The 21,225-nt window shown below is 39.8% G+C and overlaps 2 protein-coding genes across 4 annotated transcripts in view; one reads left to right on the forward strand and one right to left on the reverse strand.

Moving 5' to 3' along the window:
* NUP153 (nucleoporin 153) overlaps positions 1 to 18,753 on the reverse strand; it is a 73,833-nt gene extending 55,080 nt beyond the window's left edge. The window contains exons 1-2 of one of the 3 annotated variants that reach the window (XM_026511543.4): positions 18,096 to 18,753; positions 4,870 to 5,095 (exon numbers count right to left, since the gene is read on the reverse strand). In XM_026511543.4, coding sequence (XP_026367328.1) covers positions 4,870 to 5,095; positions 18,096 to 18,206 — 337 coding nt within the window. In that variant the 5' untranslated portion in view covers positions 18,207 to 18,753. Of the gene's footprint in view, positions 1 to 4,869; positions 5,096 to 17,063; positions 17,618 to 17,716; positions 18,050 to 18,095 lie in introns of those variants that run through there. The other 2 variants (XM_026511544.4, XM_048225700.2) reach the window with 2 other exon arrangements.
* On the forward strand, positions 5,485 to 5,871 carry LOC123001737 (60S ribosomal protein L31-like). The gene has a single exon (XM_044388765.1). The coding sequence runs from the start codon at positions 5,506 to 5,508 to the stop codon at positions 5,869 to 5,871; it is 366 nt and encodes a 121-aa protein (XP_044244700.1). The 5' UTR covers positions 5,485 to 5,505.
* Positions 18,754 to 21,225: the final 2,472 nt, after the last annotated feature.

Here is a 21,225-nt window from a genome sequence, read left to right on the forward strand (position 1 = left end):
TAAAAGTTACACTGGTAAAATTAATTTTGAGTAAACAACATTCAGGACTGCTTTAAACTTTCAATTATTTTAAGCTTTCAATAATTTGACACCACTTAAGAGCAGAGAGGTCTAAGCTGTTTTTTGAGAATGCACGGTCAAATTTAAATGTAATGTTTCAGAGTCAACAAACAGTTCTTTACCTAGTAAGATCTATATTCATCACACTGGGGGAGTTATCAGTGGTACTTTAAATCACACATTATGTGATTACAACTACTGAATAATGCAATACTGTGAGAAAAGAATTTTCTGGAGCTAACAAAGGACTGGGGCAGGTGGGTGGCTCAGTTGGTTAAGCATCTGCCTTTGGCTCAGGTCATGATCCACAGCCCCTCATCAGGCTCCCTGCTCAGCAGGGGACCTGCTTTTCCCTCTCCCTCTGCCCCTTCCCACCGCTTGTGCTCTCTCTCAAATAAACACATAAAATCTTTAAAAAAAAAAAAAAAAAACATAGGAGCTGGATTCAGATCTAAGATAAGAACGAGGCGGGAAATGCTATCAAGTTCCTGAAATTAGTATCAAGAAGCGCCTCACAATTTGCTTCTACATAATTAGAGGAGTTAGGGTGGGAAAGTAGGTGAGTAAGTGTGGGAACAGAGAAAACATCAGCCATAATACCTTGTCTTTGAAGCCAGGTAATGGGTACATGGGGGTTTCACTGCACTATCCTCCTTACTTGTGCAGTCTGAAATCTTCCATAGTAATTATAGAAGCTAACTCACAAACCTATGTATACTATACATGTAACAGAAAAGCTATCATATAAACTTAGTAACATAATGAATAAAATCCAAGTTAGAACTGACCTTGGCAAACCACTAAATTAATTCCATTATTTTAATGAAAATACAAACACACACAAAAAAGAACTTTATAGATACAGATATAAATAGATAAAGATATAAAATGAGAAACACTCCCTTTATCTCGCACCTGACCTAAATTAATTCTTCAAGTTAGTTAATCCTCAAAAGCATGTTCATTAAGATGGAAACGAGTGTCAGTCACTGTGGATATAGGCTGGGGAATACCGGAAGTCTCTAATGAAAAGAGAAGCCAGGGTCCTCTTCAACGCCCAGGGAAAAAAATGACATGGAGGCAGCACAGACCTACTAGATAAAGCCTCAAGGCGGTTGTTGGTAATGTATTTGAAAGAAATCTGTCCCAAGTATAGATATTAAAACTTCCTAAGTTATTCTAATAAAAAATAAGCAAACATTTAAAGACTAAGCCAAATTGAGTATTACTAAGAAAACTTAGGTAGGCCATTTGTATACACGGAGAATCATTCTTCCAGGCCCATCTCACTCTCACTAGGTTTCACGATAAGCAAATCAGGCAGGAAAAGACGTTACTATGTCCACCAAAATTAACAGGCCATACACCCACATCAATTATTCAGGCAAGACAAGAATTCAACACCTCGTTAGAAAACTTTTATAATTATACATAAGCTAAAACATGTAATGAAATGTATATATATATGCATATATATATACATACACACACACACACACACACAGAAAAAAGAATATGGAGAGATAAACTGGACTTCATCAAAATTAAAAACTTCTGTGCTTCAAAGGACACAATCAAGAGTAAAAAAGACAATCCACAGAAGGGGGAAAATATCTGCAAACCCTACAACGGTAAGGAACTTATATCTAGAATATATAAAGACCTCTTCCAATTCAACAATAGAAAGACAAATAACCCAATTAAAAATGCAAAAAGGAGATGTGAATAGCCATTTCTCCAAAGATATACAAACAACCAATGGGCATATGGTAAGATGCTCACTATTATCAGTCATCATGGAAATGCAAATCAAAACCATAAGATACCACTTCAACCCACTAGAAGAGCTATAATAAAAAAATTAAAGGGATGCCTGGCTGGGTCAGTCAGAGGAACATGCAGCTCTTGGTCTCAGGGTCATGAGTTCAAGCCCCATACTGGCTGCAGAGATTACAAAAAAAAAAAAAAAAACCTTTAAAAAAAACATTTAAAAATGGAAAATAAGTATTGGTGAGGGTGTAAAGAAATTGTAATCTTCATACACCGTGGGTGGAAAGGCAAGATGGTACAGCCACTTTGGAAAACAATTATTCCTCAAAATGTTAAAATTGCCATGTGACCTAGCAATTCTACTCCTAGGTATACACACAAGAAAAAACACAGCCACACAAAACCTTGCACATGAATATTCACGGCGGCAGTATTCATAATGTTCAAGGAGTGGAAAAACTCAAAGCTCCATTAACTAATGAATGGATAAATAAAATGTAGTTTTATCCATACCGTGGAATATTGCCTGGCAATAAAAAGAAATGAAGTTCTGATGCATGCCACGACACAGATGAACCTTGAAAACATTACGCTAAGTGACATAAGGCAGTCACACAGGATCACATATTCTTTGACTCCATTTATATGACATGTCCAGTTGAGGCAAATCCACAGAGAGACAAAGACAAATCAGTGGTTGCCTGGGATGGGGAGTGACTACTGATGGGTCTAGGATTTGGGGGGGTGATAGGGATGATGATGAAAACGTCCTAAAACTGACTGTGGGGATGGTTGAAAAACTCTGTGAATATATTTAAAACCACTAAAGTGAAAACTTTCTCTTTTTAAATTTTGGAGTATAAGTTCTCACACAATATTACATTAGTTTCAGGTGTACAGCATAGTGATGCAAGAAGTTTATACATATGCGATGCTCACAAGTGTAGCTCCCATCTGTCATCGTACAACACTATTACAGTATCATCGACTATAGTCCCTATGCTGTGCCTTCCATCCCCGTGACTTATTTACTCCATAACTAGAAGCCTGTATCTCCCACCCACCTTTACTTATTTGCCCACCTCCTTACCCCCTCCCCTCTGACAACCATCAGTTTGTTTGTTCTCTGTATTTGTAATTCTGATTCTGCTTCCTGTTTGTTCATTTTTTTTTTTAGATTCCACATGACTGAAATCATATGCTTTTGTCTTTCTCATTTCTCTGATTTATTTAGCTTAGCTTAATACCCTCTAGGTCCATCCATGTTGTTGCAAATGACATGATCTCATTTTTTTTTATGGTCAAGTACTATTCCAGTGTGTGTGTGTGTGTGTGTGTGTGTGTGTGTATTCCACATCTTGCTCACCCATTCGTCTATCGATGGACACTGCGATTGCTTCCATATCTTGGCTGTTATAAACAATGCTGTAATAAACATAGCAGTGCATTTATCTTTTTAGATTACTGTTTTCTTTTCCTTTAAATACCAGTAGTGGAATTATTGGATATGGTAATGCTGTTTTTAATTTTCTGAGGAAACTCCACCTCCACAATGTTTTCCACGGTGGCTGTACCAATTTACATTCCCACCAACAGTGTACGAGGGTTCCTTTTTCTCCAAATTCTTGCCAACACATGTTATTCGTCTTTTTTATTTTAGCCATTCTGACAGGTTTAAGGCGATATCTCATAGTGGTTTTGATCTGCATTTCTCTGATGATGAGTGATGTTGAGCATCTTTTCGTATGTCTGTTGGCTATCTTTATGTCTTCTTTGGAAAAATGTCTACCCAGGTCCTATGTCCATTTTTTTTTTTTTTAAAGATTTTATTTATTTATTTGACAGAGATAGAGACAGCTAGCGAGATAGGGAACACAAGCGGGGGGAGTGGGAGAGGAAGAAGCAGGCTCACAGCAGAGGAGCCTGACGTGGGGCTCGACCCCAGAGCACTGGGATCACGCCCTGAGCCGAAGGCAGACGCTTAACCGCTGCGCCACCCAGGCGCCCCCCTATGTCCATTTTTTAACTGGAATGTTTGGAGCTTTTTGGTGTTGAGTTGTAGAAGTTCTTTATATATTTTGGACATTAACCGCTTATTAGATATACCATTTGCAAATATCTTCTCCCATTCAAGTAGGTTACCTTTTAATTTTGTTAATGATTTTACTCGCTGTGCAAAGGCCTTTTATTCTGATGTAGTCCCAACAGTTTATTTTTGCTTTTGTTTCCCCTGCCTTAGGAGACATGCCTAGAAAAATGCTGCTATGGCCAATGTGAGAGAAATCACTGCCTATGCTCTCTTCTAGGATTTTTATGGTTGTATATCTCACATTTAGATCTTTAATCCATTTTGAGTTTATTTTTGTGTATGGTGTTAGAAAGTGGTCCGATTTCATTCTTTTACATTGAACTGTACACTTTAAATGGGTATGTGAAATAGATCTCAAAAAATCTGTAAAAACTATATACAGTGAAATGACAGAGTAATATTTCCAAATATGCTATATTCACGGGTTATACTTAAGCTACTGAATACTTGTAAACCCCATCGAAATGCTCTAGGAGGATCCAAAAAATGCTCAAGCCACTAAACTGCAGGATCACTTAATTCTAAAACTAATGAAATGACAGGAACCAACTGTGGTTATACTACACCTAAATTCTAGTTTTGGGGGAGGCATTATCACAGTTTCATTGTAACAGTTAACACTTACACGGTGCTCCCTTAGTGCCAGGACTATTAGAAGGGCTTCACACCTACTCATCTCAAAACAATTTATGAGGATACTGAGAAGATAAGATGCTCTTGTCCAAAAAGCCACATGACCGCTGATGGTCTTTAAGTTCAAACCCAAGTCTAACCCCAGAGCTTGCATTCTTAGCTGATACATCCTCTCTTACTAAACAAAAAGCTGATAAATAACTCACCCTCCTTCTACATGGTTCACGTACTACCCCATTAGATGTACTGTAACCAGGTAATATAAAGAGATTTATGAAAACCTATCACACATGACAAAATATTCACATTCTCTGTACCTTCTGTATTACTGACTGTTGGCTCAGGAGTGATTCTCCCATCATGAATATTAGAGCTCTCCTCATCGGCATATACCAGATGATCGTCTTCTCTATTTTCTGGCCACTGCGGTACCTCTCTTGTGTCTGTTGAGCAGCTGCATACATCTTCATTCTTGTTGAAGTATCTTTGTAGCCATCCTGGCACAATATTCTTAACAGATTCTGTAACCCTGCTAAGAATGCCCTGTTGGAGGAAGAAATACATAAGGCAGTTTTAGAAATTTATCTTTTCAAATATGTACCTAATTAAAGAAAGCCATATCAAGCAAAACATGACTACTTCCAACAAAGTTTCCTAAAGTTCAGTTATTTGAGTTAATGTTGACATGATGGTATTTTACAAATTCTATAGACATTACGAAATTCCTACTTTTTTTCTTTCTCACATATGCATACATCCATGAGTCAATAACTGCCCTATCTGGCCTTATATTCTAACTCTTAAACAACAGACCATCAAATAAACCAGATTACTTTTTAGATTGAGTAATAAAATAATGCACTAAAATATTATAATCCTAGAGAAAAGGCATCTATTTTGAGTCAAGCATTTTAAAAGAAGTAACACTTCCTTTCCAATCAGGGCCCGGCAGAATGGCTCCTGCAAAGAAGGGTGGCAAGAAGGACCGTTCTGCCATCAACAAGGTAGTGACCAGAGAAAACACTACCCACATTCACAAGCGCGTCAATGGAGTCGGTTTGAGGAAGCGTGCCCCTCAGGCACTCAAAGAGATCCGGAAATTTGCCATAAAGGAGATAGGAACTGCAGATGTGCACATCGACACCAGGCTCAACAAAGCTGTCTGGGCCAAAGGAATAAGGATTGTTCCATACCATATTCATGTGCCGTTGTCCAGAAAATGTAATGAGGATGAAGTTTCACCAAACAAGCTCTATTTGTTGGTTACCTACGTACCTGTTACCACTTTCAAAAATCTAGTTAATGTGGATGAGAACTAATCACTGATTGTCAAATAAAGGTACAAAGCTGCAAAAAAAAAAAGCAACGTAAATGATACCTTCAATGGCTTCCTCAATTATTTTATTGTACATTAAGAAAGAAAAAGAAATTGGACAAATAAAAATGATTTTAAGACATATAACAATTAATCCAACATAATAAGCTCAATAAATAACCTAAGATTTTTTTAATGGGAAAATTTCGTTACATCAAATGTTGTCTGAAGATCTGAGGAATTAATTTTATTACAACTATTAAAGGGGAAAAATGTGGTACAACAACTATCAGTACTGTTAACATTTACTGTAGTTTTGCTATGTGCCAGGCACTGTTCTAAGTACTTTATACATATTAAATTGAATCCTCCCAATAATTTTATGAAGCTGATATTAATAATGTCACTTTACGGATGAAGAGAGACAATGAAGTTTTAAATAACTTGCCTAAGGTACAAACACAACTACTATGGCTTATCTAGGGATAAAGTAAGGGATGGGCTTCGGGACTGGTAGGACCTAGGATAAAGTTTGAGTACATCCCTGAACTTTGATTTACTCTACGTAAAACAACAATAACACCCACTCTGACCTGAGAGAGAATTATAATGAAGATCAAATGAAATAAGGTGAAAGCATTTCACAATTTCCAAAATATAACAGAAACATACTGATAATTAAATTACTGGTAATTTTAATGAGAAAAAAAAAACTAACAAACTGGGGTGAGATAACCAAGTTTTTAGGCAATGATTTCCTTCATAAAGTAGCAGTAGTTGGATTTCAGAGAAAGAATCACAGGAGGGATAAACATGAATTGGCAGGTACAAAAAAACAATAGTTAAAAATCAAGGCAGAATATATAAACCTACTCCAAAAGCTAACCTAAGACAAAAAAGCCTCAAAATATCCTGTCAACAGAAAAGATGGAACACACTTCTGATCCTGGCACTTGAACAGTATTTACTCTACTATTTGAAAGGTGTAGGTAACAACTGGGAAATATGTAATTATTCTTCCCCCTATTCTCCAAACAGAAATTTTGAACCAAACTACAACGATATAAGCTCTCCAGCAACATAGGAAGCCAGCAGCCGTATAAAAAAGACTCCCTACTGAAAAGCACACATTCACTGTTCCCCTTCTCAATGCTAATGTTACACAGTATTAGTTCCTTTGGAAAAAAAGATAATATATGACTACACCCACGATATAGTATTTATAAAAACATACATATGATAATATTTAAGTATTTATTTATTTAAATAAATATTTATTTACCCCCTCCCTATATATTTCAAAAGATTGCAAAGTGCTTACAAAATATAGTATTATTTAAGCAAAACTTGAAAAAGAGACACATACTTGATATGAAGCAGTAAGTTAGCTAAACCATGATAGCAAGAATTTAATGTAAAATAAGGTTTTTTGTGAATTTCTAAGGTGTTAGGCTACTGAAAGCATCAGAGATTCCCTGTGGTCCCTACTCACTTAAGGGTGCAAGTCCCGGGCACCTGGGTGGCTCAGGTCATGATCCCAGGGTCCTGGGATTGAGCCCCATATTGGGGGAGGGGGATTGCTCAGCAGGGAATCTGCTTCTCCCTCTCCCTTTGCCCCCCCCCACTTGTCACTCTCTCTCAAATGAATAAATAATCCTTAGGGACACCTGGGTGGCTCAGTTGGTTAAGCATCTGCCTTTGGCTCAGGTCATGATCCCAGGGTCCTGAGATCAAAACCCTCACTGGGCTTCCTGCTCGGAGGAGAGCCCGCTTCTCCCTCTGCCCCTCCCCGCCCCCGCTTGTGCTTGCGCACGCGCGCGCTCTCTCTCTCTCTCTCTCTCTCGCTCTCTCTCTCTGATAAATAAACCTTAAAAGGGGGGGGGGAGTACAGAACAACTTAAAATTAACACAATACTTTACCAAAGGCCACTTATGGGGCAGCATTAGGTATTGTGCAGAATAATCAGTAAACAAAATTGAACAGTCAAAATGGATAAAATAAAGCTCACTCACTAAAGTTCACGAACTTTGCTTGGATCCTTCTCTTTTCTAAACTAAAATTTAACCAATGTATCTGATCATAGCCCACAGCTGCTCTAGTACAAGAAAAGTACAGTGAGAGAAGAGTTACTGGTAGCACAAGAAAGGGCAGCATGAAGATCCTGACAGTAAAAAGAAACACAGGTGATAAAACTGACCTGGAACCATTATAAAAACCAACATCCCTAACTTCATGATACCTCTGTAGGGTAAATGACCCTAAGGCAACCACAAAAACTAAGCTCAGTGGACTCTCATGTAATGGTTTCCAAAGTGTGGTCCCTTTACTGGTAATGTCAGCAACCCCTCAAGCCCTCTCCCCGCCCTACTAAATTCAGAAAAAGCAGGGCTCACCTGTTTTAACAGACCTTCCCAAGTGATTCCTCTGTATGCTAAAGTTTGAGAATGAACATTCTAGTTAAAGAGATTAGGAAATTAGATGCATTTCAGGAAATTACAATACATTTTAGGGAAAAGGTCCCGCTGTAGGAGAGAAATAAAAATTATGTATACTTAAGTCTTAATAGTTATCTGGAAAACACATACATGTGGAACACTAGTCAGACAGTAATTAAAATATATCGTAAAATACTCTAAAATTAATCAGAAAAACAAATCTTAGAGTGGACTGTGCTGAATATAATTCAGCTTATAGAAACATTTTCCCACTGATCCCCAAACTTTAGCCACGGTTTTTACCTGTACTATTATTAATGGTTTTCTTTCTATCCATTAATTTCTCTCAATAAATTTAGTTCTTCCTAAAAATCACAGATTTGATGCTGTGTTGGTCTTCACTTGCTCTTCCCTCACTCCATCCTTGACGGGTCATCCCACCAAATTGGGTTCTGGTAGGACTGGCCCATAAAATACTAGGAGATACTAGAGATTATGGAGAGGAGGAAAGAGCAGTCATTCTCGTGCTTCCCCTCTGATCAAGGACCCCACCTCTAAAACTACTGCTCCAGCCAGGTGGCCCTTCCTCCACTCCAGCTACACCACTTCTTCTTTATCCTTCCAGTCCTAGGAAGAGTAGCAGCTTCCCACTACTGCTAATTTCTGGGCATCTTGCTATCCAGTATTTACTCCTTTAACCACCAGCATATCTCTATGTAGACTCTTTCTTAAAGATAATTTCAGTTGAGCCATCTGGAGTGAACTGTTTCTTGTAGGGTCCCTAACTGATAAAGCAGTGCTACTTGTTAATTTTTTTTCTCCTAATGAACATGAAAATTAAAGAGTCAGTCCATGTAGCTTTATCAACAAAGGAACACACGTACAACACTTGGGGAAGCATTCATATTACCCAAAAGTTACATCCAATCTTTATCTCTGTAAAATATTTTAGAATCTTGTCTAACTTACAAAGGTAGACACAGACATTGTTTTGTTCATTCAATTCATTCAATCGATACTTACTGATCACACACTACGTGTCAGGCAAGGAACAGTGGGGAGACAGCAGAAACAAGTTCCTGCTCTCTGGGAGCAAACACACCAGTAAATAGAATATGAACACGTAATATGGTGATTCAATGCTATGAACAAAAATAAAGCAGCGGAGCAAAATGGGTATTTTATATAAGCAAAGACCTAGCCATGCAAATTTCTAGTGAACTATTATAGACTGAGGGAACAAAAAGTGTAAAGTCTTAAATATAGGACTGTCCTTGGCACATGCTGTCTAAGGTTCTGGTAACCTTAATAAATACAAAATCTAATAAGCCTTAAATAACTATTTGAATCTTTTACAATTCCTCTTTAATCATATATGTGTGCATGTGTATGTGTGTGAACCTATGTGTGATCCTCTGTTCTGTAGCTTATATACCTATCTAGTCACTATAAAAGGACTAAAACAGGGGATCTCAAATTAAAGTCTTCAAATCAGCAGCACTGGTGTCACCTTTGAGCAAGTGAGAAATGCAAATGTGTTTTAACAAGCTCTTGAGGTGATTGATTCTCGTGCAAATTAAAGTTTGAGAACCAGTGTACTAAAATCATCTAAAATTCAGGGACCTGTTTCCCAATTAAGGCCATGGTAAACATAATTGTCGTACAAGTTTCACTATGATATAAAGTTTTTACCTAAAAGATCACCCTATTTCTATGACTATCTTATTATCGAATATGTCATACCATTATATTAATTTTGTAAATACCTACTTTATAATATCAACTCTGAAAATCAAACCAGCAATAAACATAAAAGCCTATTTTTGAAACTATTTCCAGTGTAAAAGACTTATTTAACACACTTCATTATATTAAATAACCAACTACCAGATTTTAGAATTTTTAAAAACTGTTAGGGAAACTAGAAATCTGATTATGCACAGAACTGGGTAAACTATAAAAAGATAAGGGACTTTGTCTACCAAAGAGACTTGGAGAGGTACTTCCCTGCCTAGCAATTTTTTTTTAAGAGTTTTAAAGTACCAACAGATACTTCAGCCACTAAACGGGAAAATGAGAGTGAAGAAAGTAGAAAAGGGGAAAAGTAGTTTTCTTATGGAAGAAAAAGCTCCTCTGATGGCTATTACTAAAGGTCTACATTTTCTGGAGTTCTTAAGAGAAATGTTTCAGGTCTTTATGGGAATGAGGCAAATCAGCTTCCTACATGGACCTGAAGAAAAACCACTTTATGATATTAAGTGGAAAAAAACCAAACAAACCAACCTTGACAAGGAAAGAGAGGTACACGGAGTAAAGGTCTACTAAGGGTGTGAATATTTAAGTCCTACTTTACCAGATTAACTTCTCTACTTTCAGAGGCTTCAGTGGTAAGCAAAACTGCCACCATTATAACTTGATGTCAGTTTTCCACAGAAAACCTTCTCTGATCCTCCAAGTCTGGGACAGTCACCCCCTTATATGCACCACTAGTGCCCTGTACTCTCTCCACGATGGCCATCTGTCAAGCAGGACAGTAAGTAGTCTGTCCGCTGGCTCCACTGGGGCAGCATCTCTGAGGGCAGGCACGCTCTGTACGGCGCACAGGTGAGCTGATGCACTGTTTTAATCTACTACAACTGCAATAAAAGAAAAAGAACCCTTTCCACAACTGCACTGCTCAACCAATCTCTTATGCCCACATAAGAACATTCTGTGCAAACTGCTACAAACGACTTCAGCAAATCTAGAATTCAAAATTAATACATTTTCTTGGTGTAATAGTTTCACCTTAAGAAAATATAATTTTTGGGGGCGCCTGGGTGGCACAGCGGTTAAGGGTCTGCCTTCGGCTCAGGGCATGATCCCGGTGTTATGGGATCGAGCCCCACATCAGGCTCCTCTGCTATGAGCCTGGTTCTTCCTCTCCCACTCCCCCTGCTTGTGTTCCCTCTCTCGCTGGCTGTCTCTATCTCTGTCGAATAAATAAATAAAATCTTAAAAAAAAAAAAAAAGAAAAGAAAATATAATTTTTGTTCCCATACTAATAGCCCTTCCTCCAAAAAAACAACTTGTGAAAGCTATCCAAGAGTATGGGAAAACTGAACCATTCTCTGGAATGACAAATAACACAAAGCCAACTAAAAGGTAACCAAAGAAAGTAAAATGATGAGCTTAGAAAAATCAACAAAACAAATGGGGCATTAAAATTTTTTAAATACTCCTTATAACCCTAAAGAAAAGTCTACACTAGGTAATCATAAATAATGAACTTAATTTCAAAGATTAAGAGTGAATCTTTAAATGTGGACTGAGTTTTTTCTTTCCAAGAACTAAGGGTTCTTCATTTGGCAAAACATGGCAAAAAAAAAAAAAAATGTCAAAAATACCACTGATATTTACAATAAATAATCTGGGGGCCGGAAGTAAACCCAATTCAACACTAAATACACATGAAGCACATTCGATGTGTAAGACACCGTGACTATATGAGCTTTTCAAATTTCTTTTAACCAGCGTTAAAGGATTAATGAAAGAGGGTGGAGATGGGGCAAGGCTCTTCCACAATCCTAACTCAGAACTTGTTTGTCATGAAAAAGACATTCTTTTCTTGTGTATCTTTTCACCAATTTGTAATCTCAGAATTACCAGAGACATCTTTCCTACATGGCCAACTCCTTACCGTGACTATATAGTCTTTCCTCTCCTTACATAAGGCTCTCTATTCCTATTAGTTTTTAGTTTTCTTGACTTCTGCTCAACTCTCTTTTTCTCCACATTATCCTCCGTTAAACAGTAGTATTCAGACTGTAAAATCTCCTTTCTCAAATAACTTCACTGGATCTCTAACTATAAATATCAAACATAATCTATCCTCAGTTCTTTTTTTTTTAAGATTTTACTTATCTGAGAGAGAGAAAGAGAGCACGCGCATGCACGCGTCTACAGGAACCAGAGAACACAAGCGAGAGAGGGCCAGAGGGATAGGGAGAAGAAGGCTCCCCACTGAGCAGGGAGTCCAATATGGGGCTTGATCCCAGGACCCTGAGATCATGAACTGAACCAAGGCAGATGCTTAACCGACTGAGCCACCAGACACCCCAATTCATCTTCTGTTTTGGTTTCTAACTGCTCTTTTGGCTGCCTTTATTTTGTTGAGACCTGTCACTTCCTTTTCTTCCAGGGTTCTGTGCACACTGTCCTTACCCACTGAACTCCCATGTCACTAGGCTCTCCTTTCCAAACTTTGAAAGTCTTACTTCACAGTTTCCCTAATCAGTTTTCCCCCTTGCTCCCTCCAAGCCCAAATGAGGAAGGGCTAAGAACCCAAGACTTCACATGAGACTTAAAGAATATCTAATGATAAAAACATCTTAAATGCTAAGTAGTAAAAATCTAGATGCCATCATAATCTTTCAGTTATTTCCAGTTTTATAATATATCTATTCTAACATTAATTTTAACAATGCATTTCTATTATAACTTTAACACAGCTATTTCCACGAGCGAAAAAAGTAATGAAGTATTCAAATTCTAACGCAGTTATATTGAATCTGGTTTCAATAATCCGAATTTAACTTCCAAATCTAAGCTACTTTCTGTCGTATTTTACAACCTACAGATAGTCATTCAGCAGCCAAGGTTCTCCTATCCACAGTCCAAATCCTGCTAGCCACTTAAAATCCATACTTTTCATGTCTCTGCTCAACCTCAAGAGATGAAGCCACAAAAAACATGAGCACAAAAATTATGCTGGCTAAAAAAATTCTAAGTTACAATTGGCCACAAATTTCAACCTCCTTCAAAACTCTGCCCTAATGCAGTAAGAGAAACACGACTGGCTTAGTCTCTTATTTTTAGTTATCCATATTATAGAGCTGGTATTAATAGATAATTAAAAGTAATCAAACAAGGACAAGAAAAGGAATCCCTAAATCCTTTCAAACTAGCCATTGAAGACCAAATAAAGCCCAAAGCAGTTTAACCCCCTAAAAGTTACCTACAAGATATTGTCACTTTTCTTAAATAATCTATTTGAAAACTGGATTTAAGAGTTTATTTTTTAAATCACACTATGAAGATCAGCAAAACCAAGCAAACTGAAACATTTATGGACAGGAAAGGCACTCTACCATCCTGTTTCTGACAGTAAACACAGTAAATTGTGTCTTGTGGCAAGACTTTAAATCAGGCTACCTAACACAGAAGAACCTTAAAAATATATTACAACCAGGACAAGTTAAGTAGCTACAAAGAAAACATCTCTAAAAACACGAGTTCATTACATCTTAATAATACTCTGTGCCTAACGAAAATGGTTTTAATTAATGACCTCAGACCAAAGTCTTCATTTTACTTCAAACTAATATACACCGGCCTCATCACGGAACTTTCTGGGATATGGAGACAATCCCTGGGCTCTGTTGTCATTTATTTTATTAGAAACATTGGTACATGAATTGATAAAATACGACATGCAAGGGCCTCTCATCACAAACAAAAAAAACGACTATGCATTAAACAACTTAATACTTGGATTTATTCTCCTCTGTACACTCAATGACTGACATTTCTATGAAGACAATGTGTTCGAAAATAAGTACTTAAGAGGGTAACAGTTTAACGTCTGGCCTCGTCACCGGGTAAACAAGGCCCTAAATCCAATATAGGCCTATAAAAGATTGAACTTGGGTACGTAAAGGGAAAAATCTCTAAGAGGCAGCAAAATTCAGAGACAAACATGTATATCAAAAGGCTGTACTTAGAGCACCTGGGTGGCTCAGTTGGTTAAGCAACTGCCTTCGGCTCAGGTTGTGATCCCAGAGTCCTGGAATCCAGTCCCACATCAAGTCCCATATCGGGCTCCCTCTGCTCTATGGGGAGCCTGCTTCTTGAGCTCTCTGCCTGCCACTCCCCCTGCTTGTGCTCTGTCAAATACATAAAATCTTTAAAAAAACAAACAAAAGGTTGTATTTAATAGCAACAATTTCATATGAGTCCTTATTACACATATGCCAGGTCCTGTTATAAGAGATTTACTTGTCTCATTTAACCCTCACGACAATTTCCATTATACAGACACATAAATTAAGCAGAGAGAATTTAAATAACTTCTTTAAGTCCTGGCAGAACAGAACTCAAACCCAGATGCTCTAATTCCATTATATGTACATTTTTTCCCTACCAGCTATTTCCAATTCTATTTCCACTGATAGTATTTAACATCTAAAATAAAGCAAATAGGGGTGCCTGGGTGGATCAGTCGGCTGAGTACCTGACTCTTGGTTTCGGCTCAGGTCCTGATCTTAGCACCGTGAGATTGAGCCACGAGTAGGCTCCATGAACAGCGCGGAGTCTGCTTGAGATTCTCTCTCCCTCTCCCTCTGCCCCTCCCGCTCGTGCTCACTTGCTCTGTCTCTCTCTAAAGCAAATAAAGATATCAAAGTAAAGGCAAAACTACTTGGTGACTTCTGGAATGACTTAAGTGTTCTATGTCTAAATACCATTCCTTTTCAAAACTGAGAATACTTCTTCCCCATCAGATCCCAAGTGGGACATATTGGGAGAAAGTATCATATAAAAACGACCAAAGGAAAAAAATCCTAAACTACCACATAAACCAGGGTTAGGCAAACCATGATCTGTGGGCCAAATTCAGCCCTCACCTGTTTTTACACATGCCTCAGGCTAAGAAAGATTCTTAAACTTTTAAAGGGTTGTAAAAACAAAACAAAGAACTTGGGGGCAACAAAGCCTAAAATATTTACTATCTGGCCCTTTATAAAAAAAAGTTTGCGGACTCCTGATCTAAGCTACTCAATATAGGGGTTCCCTCCTTTTTCTAAAATAGCTAAATGCAAAAACCAACTTGGTGTAAAACAAACTACATCCAGGCAGATAAAACGAGTGGATACCCTCAGCTCCAAACCAGAAGACAAAAACCTCTTAAACACACCCCCCAAAAAAGGGGGCAAAAATAAGTAATTCCCTCTCACCAGGAGGTGGCAGTAGACTCTTTCCAAGGCAAGGTTTCGGTTTGCCCATGGGCTCAAGTTTTTTGTGGTGGCTATTAAGAAAAGCTTCATAGCCACAGCTGACCTCCTGGGCCTGACAATCTGCACAAGAAGTGGGAAAGGAAGCTGAAGGGGTGGCAAAAACAAAACTAACCACATCATCTTTAGCGAGCTGTTCACTCCCAACTAGAAAAATGATACCATTTCCTAAAGGCATCTGGGCTGAGTTAGAGTAGTACAGAAGGCAAGTGAAAATGATCGACTTACAATATTCGGGGCTGTTCTTCATTTTTGCTTCTACAATTCTCTAAGTTACTACCTTTCAGTTAGTTGAGTAAGACAATGGATTTCTGTCTCCAAACTTCAAACAAGATGGCATTTTAAGGATCAGAAGTTAAAAGGAAAAAATGTAATCTTTAGAGGTACCTCAGCAGAGCTAAACCAGAAGTCAAAACAGGAAATTACAAATCAGTAGAACGCATGCAAAAGTTGCAGGTACTGCATGACTGCACAAGCTAATTGGCCTGACAGGCAATGGCAAACATCCATGAAATAACAGTGCCAGACCTCTCATTCTTATTCCAACCCTCTACTACGCAACCAAAAACTTCATTTTTGCCCAGAAACCCTTAGACACTTAATCAAATAACATTAGTATAAAACATGCCATGTCATGAAGCTCCTTGCTATTCATGATGACTCAGCAGCTGCTGCAAAACACAGAGGTGACAGCATAAGACAGTAGGCAGCAAGCAGGTCGTCTACAAGTCCACAAAAGTTCCAGCAAGGACTACAGACAGTCTTTATTTTAAGATTTTAAAAACTGAACATTTTTTGGTATACTCCTGGATACTTTGGTAGTTTCTGCCAATATTAAGTAACACTGGCAGTGTTGATCAAGAAATCCCAAACATCTTTAATCACAATCCAAAAGCTAAAATGTATTTTCTTCTTCAGTTAAATGGCTAGGACAAGAAGCTAAAAGTATTTTAGATAGGGAGAAATGATAAATTAGCAAACTCTAAAACAAAACTAAACAGCCTAAAATCATATCAGCTCAAAGACAACTTGGATCATAGGTATTATGATGTTAAGGCATCATCTCCCCAAAATTAGATTTCTATGTAAGTACATTTAAAAATAAGCTGTCATTGTAACTTCTGCCACCTGGAATATATTAGCTCCTTTCTAAACTCTGTCTAGACCATCCAATATATGTATTTAAAACATTCCACTTTTTATATAGTAACTTTCTTTTAAGAAGATCTAAGAAAGCACTCAGACATTTATTCTTCAGGAGAAACAGAAAGCATGTGTGTCTAACTTCCATTCTACAAAAGGATTAGGTTAAACGGCCAGGCGTGTGACCTGAATTCTAATCTTAAATTTGCCTGCAAGTACCCCTGGTTCCTCACAAAGAAATCTGAAAAACCAATCACTTTCTGTGTGTATCTGGGGAAAAACTAGTGGGAGGTAAAAGTAATGTCAAAACTTCTAACCATTAGTAGAGAGCTACTTAATACTGTAAATCACCATTTTTACTATTTAAAAAAAAAATCCCCCAAATTTTTACTTTAAAAGTTTCATTTTTTAATGATACAATTTAACACCATCACCAAACATGCTATTCAAAAGCCATCATCATCCAGAATAAAGCAATCTAGGAATTCTACCTTTAACAGGATGCAACAAGTTAACAGATCTTTTTGCTATACTTTTGTTTTTTAACAAGTTTAAGACACACACTTACCTGTACCTTAGTCTCGCTGAGAAGTTTTGTGACTTTTATTAAAATAAATTTTTAACAGTTTCCTATTCAATTCCCATAACAAGTAAGAGTTTTTTAAAAATCGGATTTTCTCAAAATCCAATGTCTCATAGAATAAACTTCTATTCATAATTTCAAACACCCATGAGTGCACAAGGTGGTTAATTATAAGACCACCAACATCCCTGGGTGTCAAAAGTACCTAAACTTCTAGAATACGCCCCGTAATGTTAAAATATTTCGCGCATGAGATCAGAACTGGAGTCCCGGTCAACTGTGCATAACAGCCAATTCTAGCCTCCAAAATAAAATGGTGGGGGGGGAGGACAGAAGAAGGAAGGGAAGAGTCTCGCAGCGCAGAAAAGACGTAAGGGTGGAGAGGGACTTTCAAAATGCCCCAAGGCCTAGGTAACTATAACCCGGTTATGGGGGGGGGAATCTAAGCAGATGCTCTCAGATCGAAGGACACCGGCAAGGGAGACGCGGCATTAAAAGGATGAAACAAAGTTATTCCACTTTCTGTGTAACAGCGCCCCATCCCCACCCCCGGGTGCCTCGGAAGCAGACTGCCTGGGACAGCCCCCTCCCCACACAAACTGAAACGCGGGAGACTAGAAAACAGCAAGCGTACGAACCTCCAGCCACATCTCCTCCTTTCTCCTTCGAGAGGACGTGAGTAATACCCTCAAACCCCCCAGTCCCCGCCAAAAACGAAAGAAATGCGCGCATCGGAGGCCTAGAACTTCCGTTCCCGCCCTACGCCTGTCTGGGGAAGCCCCTGACCCAGAAGGAATGGGGGGAGGCGGCCCGAACCACACGTGTGTGCCGCAAAGATGGGCCTATCTCAGCCCACTTCCCGTCGCCACCCCAGCGGCCTGAGATCCCGCCGCCTAGCTCGGGCCTTTCCTCAGGCCCTACCGTCCGCTCCACGTGGAGCGCCAGGGCCCCTCACCGCCTCTTCCCTCCCGCCGAGTTACCGACCCGCTGAGACACCACCGCGTCGGGGTCCCGTACCTGGTGCTGTTGTCGCCCCTGCTGGTAAGGCTTAATTGGCCCCTGGTGGCAACGCCGCGTCCGGATCTTGCCGCCACCGCCCCCTCCTATTCCTCCGGCTCCCGAGGCCATGGCGGGGCCTCCGCTGCTTCCCGCTTCGAGGCGGGTAAGGGGGCGGGAGAGGCAGAGGTGGCGGCCTTAGAGCCCCCCCCGCCCGGCCCCAGCCCAAAAGTCCGCCTTCGCTGCCCACACACTGGAGCACAGGCACACCAGGAGCCGCGAGGTTTCGAGCAGGAGTGGAGAGAAAATGCGCGCTGGCAGCAGGGAAGGCGGTGGCGGCGACAGAGGCCGAGGAGCTGGCTCCGGTCCGGCAGCCTCCCGCGGACCCCCGCCTCTGTGTATGTCACGGTCTCTATGGAGATCCCCCGCAGAGGACAGAGCGAGCCGCTCCAGGCGCTACTTAGGCCTAACTCGACCGCCGGCTGATGGGGATTCTTCCGTCGCCCTAGCCGTAGCTGCCGCAGTTGAAGCCGCCGGCGCCGCCCGCCTACCCCTCCCCTCTGCGCACAGCGCCCGCCCCGCCGTCGTCGTCGTCCCTGCAGTCGCCGCCGCTATTGCGCCTATTGCCGCTGCTAAGGCCGCCGCCGCGGTCGCGAGCCAGAACGCCGTCACTCGTCAGCGCCCGACGCGCTTGCATCATCACACTGCGACCAAGTGATAGGCCAAGAGGAAGGGAGGGCCGGTCGAACCCGCGCTCTCGGCCGCGTGGCACGCTGGGAAGAGTAGTTCAGCGGAAGAACGCGAGTTCTCGGAAAGCAGGACGCGGAAGGAGATCCGCGGAGCCGCGCAGAGGCACAAAGCCGAGAGCTCCGTTCTTTTTACTGCACTTAGCTGTAAACTTAGACTTTGAAAGAGGCGTTCAACGTAAAAACAATAACCTCCTTTCACTCTACTTCACCATCGATTGGTAAAGCGGGCGGGTAGTAAAATCAAAAACAGGAGCTAATACCGAATAATTTTTTTAAATGATTGAAAAACAAAGTCCGAGACTTCACAGGCTGAAGCAGACTTAGAAAATGTATATAGTTTCATTAATGTCCATTAACATATAAGGGCTTTGCTATCAAACACGAAGGCTGGAATTCTGGTTCCACCACTCTGTAGCTTGACCTTGGACAAGTTAAAACTTCTTCCTCTCTAAAATGGGAACCTTAAAATCCACGGTATAGAGCTGTTGTGATCATTTCTGTAGAGTACTTAGTACCTGTCCTGGCATACAAGAAATACAATGGTTACAATTATTACCCACGCGGTAAGCTTACATTAGAGGAAAGTGGTAGGTTACCAGTAATAAAAGTATACATATATTTGCTCCGAATAGAAAGCATTATATTTAGGAAAGATCAAAGACTGAACCCACAAAGAATAAAGATTGTAGTAATTGACCGTTAGAAAGGGCTTGGTGGTCACATGGTCCAGACCTTCCATTCAACCAACAGGACAGGAGTTGAGAGAATGAAGGTGGCACCTTCAAGCCAGGCAAAGCCACGACTATAACCCAATTTTTCTTTAAGAGTAGAAACAAGTACCCAAATGAGTAGGGGGGGAAATCAACTAAAAAACACAAAGAACCCACATAGATTTAGTGTTCCATTTGAGAAAATTGATTTTAAAGCTTAATAACAGCTTTGGACTCAGACTTAACTTCAAATCTATCACTTACTAGCTGTGTAGCCTTGGGAAAGTTACTGGTCCTCTTTCTAAGCTTCAGTTTCCTCATCTGCAAATAGAATGAATATTTACCTCAACAGCGTGGTGGTTCTGATGAAAGCATTAATGTATGTATAGCTCATAATAATTGCTTAGAGAGAAAGCATGTAATATCCAGCTATCAGATACAAATTAACACTAAGATGTTCATACCATCTCCACCACCAAACTGTGCAATTCAAATCACTCTATAAATCATGTAAGTCAAATTGTGAAACCAAACTCACAGTACCTTGGATTTTGTATACCTTTCAGCACCTAAAGAAACATGCTGTATCATGCATAGGTTTATAGAGCTAATGGCTTTCAGTGGTACTTCTGACAATAATCACCAATACTGTAAAAAGTTGTCAAATATGACAGGCAAAATTAATCTACTTCCTCTTCTGCTTCCTGGTCCTCCTACCTCTGTGCCCCCCCCCTCCACCAGTAACTCCCTACTAGACCCCTCAGGTATACATACTCTTTCCCCTGAAGCACCTCATCCTTTTTAAATACAATTGTTTCTCTTTCACAGTTCTTAGCTGGGTGATTGACGAGCAGAGCAAAGTAGTTCCTAATAAGCTAACAATTGGGGAAGATCTGTACCTGAATCTTTCATTGGGCTGCATACAGACAAGATGGAACTGTAGCCTTATCTCATTTTTCCTCTTCACCCTACCAGACTCAGAATTTCCAGCACAGGAGAGTGACCTGGCTGGGACTCAAAAGTCACCCCTTTCTTGGTGGTTTGTTATTTGATGTGTGTGTGGGACAGCCTGCATATCCAAGCTTTGATAGGGACCCATGAAAGAGCCGTGCCAAAATAAGACGAAACTCCAGAATAGAAAATTGGTAGGAATTGGGGCGCCTGGGTGGCTCATTCGGTTAAGCGTCTGCATTTAGCTCAGGTCATGATCCCAGGGTCCTGGGATCAAGCCCCACATCAGGCTCCCTGGCCAGCGGGGAGTCTGCTTCTCTTTCTGCCCCTCTCTCATGCTCTCGCGCTCTCTCTTTCTCTCTCTCAAATGAAATAAATAAAATCTTTATTTAAAAAAAGAAAATTGGTAGAATTGAGGATGTATGGAAAAATCCACATCCCCCTTTAGCCTTGATCTCAATTATTTATCCCATTTTACAGTTATTTCTTTGAAGTAAAACAGTATTTGAGGGAAGAATAATACATTATTCCCACTTTCATGTTACTGAGTTATTTGAAATGTTACCAGGCTTAACAGCAGAGAAAAAATAGAAGGCAAGAAGAAATTCACATTCAAAACTTCCTACAGCCTAATTTTACCCTGAAATAGTATCAGCCTCACTGTGGGATGAAGTAACTTCTTGTGCATAGTTTGGGATTCAAAAATAACATTGTTTCTATGCTGAAATTCAGTTTGGAGTT

This window comes from Ursus arctos, unplaced genomic scaffold (assembly GCF_023065955.2).
Source record: "Ursus arctos isolate Adak ecotype North America unplaced genomic scaffold, UrsArc2.0 scaffold_31, whole genome shotgun sequence".
NCBI lineage: Eukaryota > Metazoa > Chordata > Mammalia > Carnivora > Ursidae > Ursus > Ursus arctos.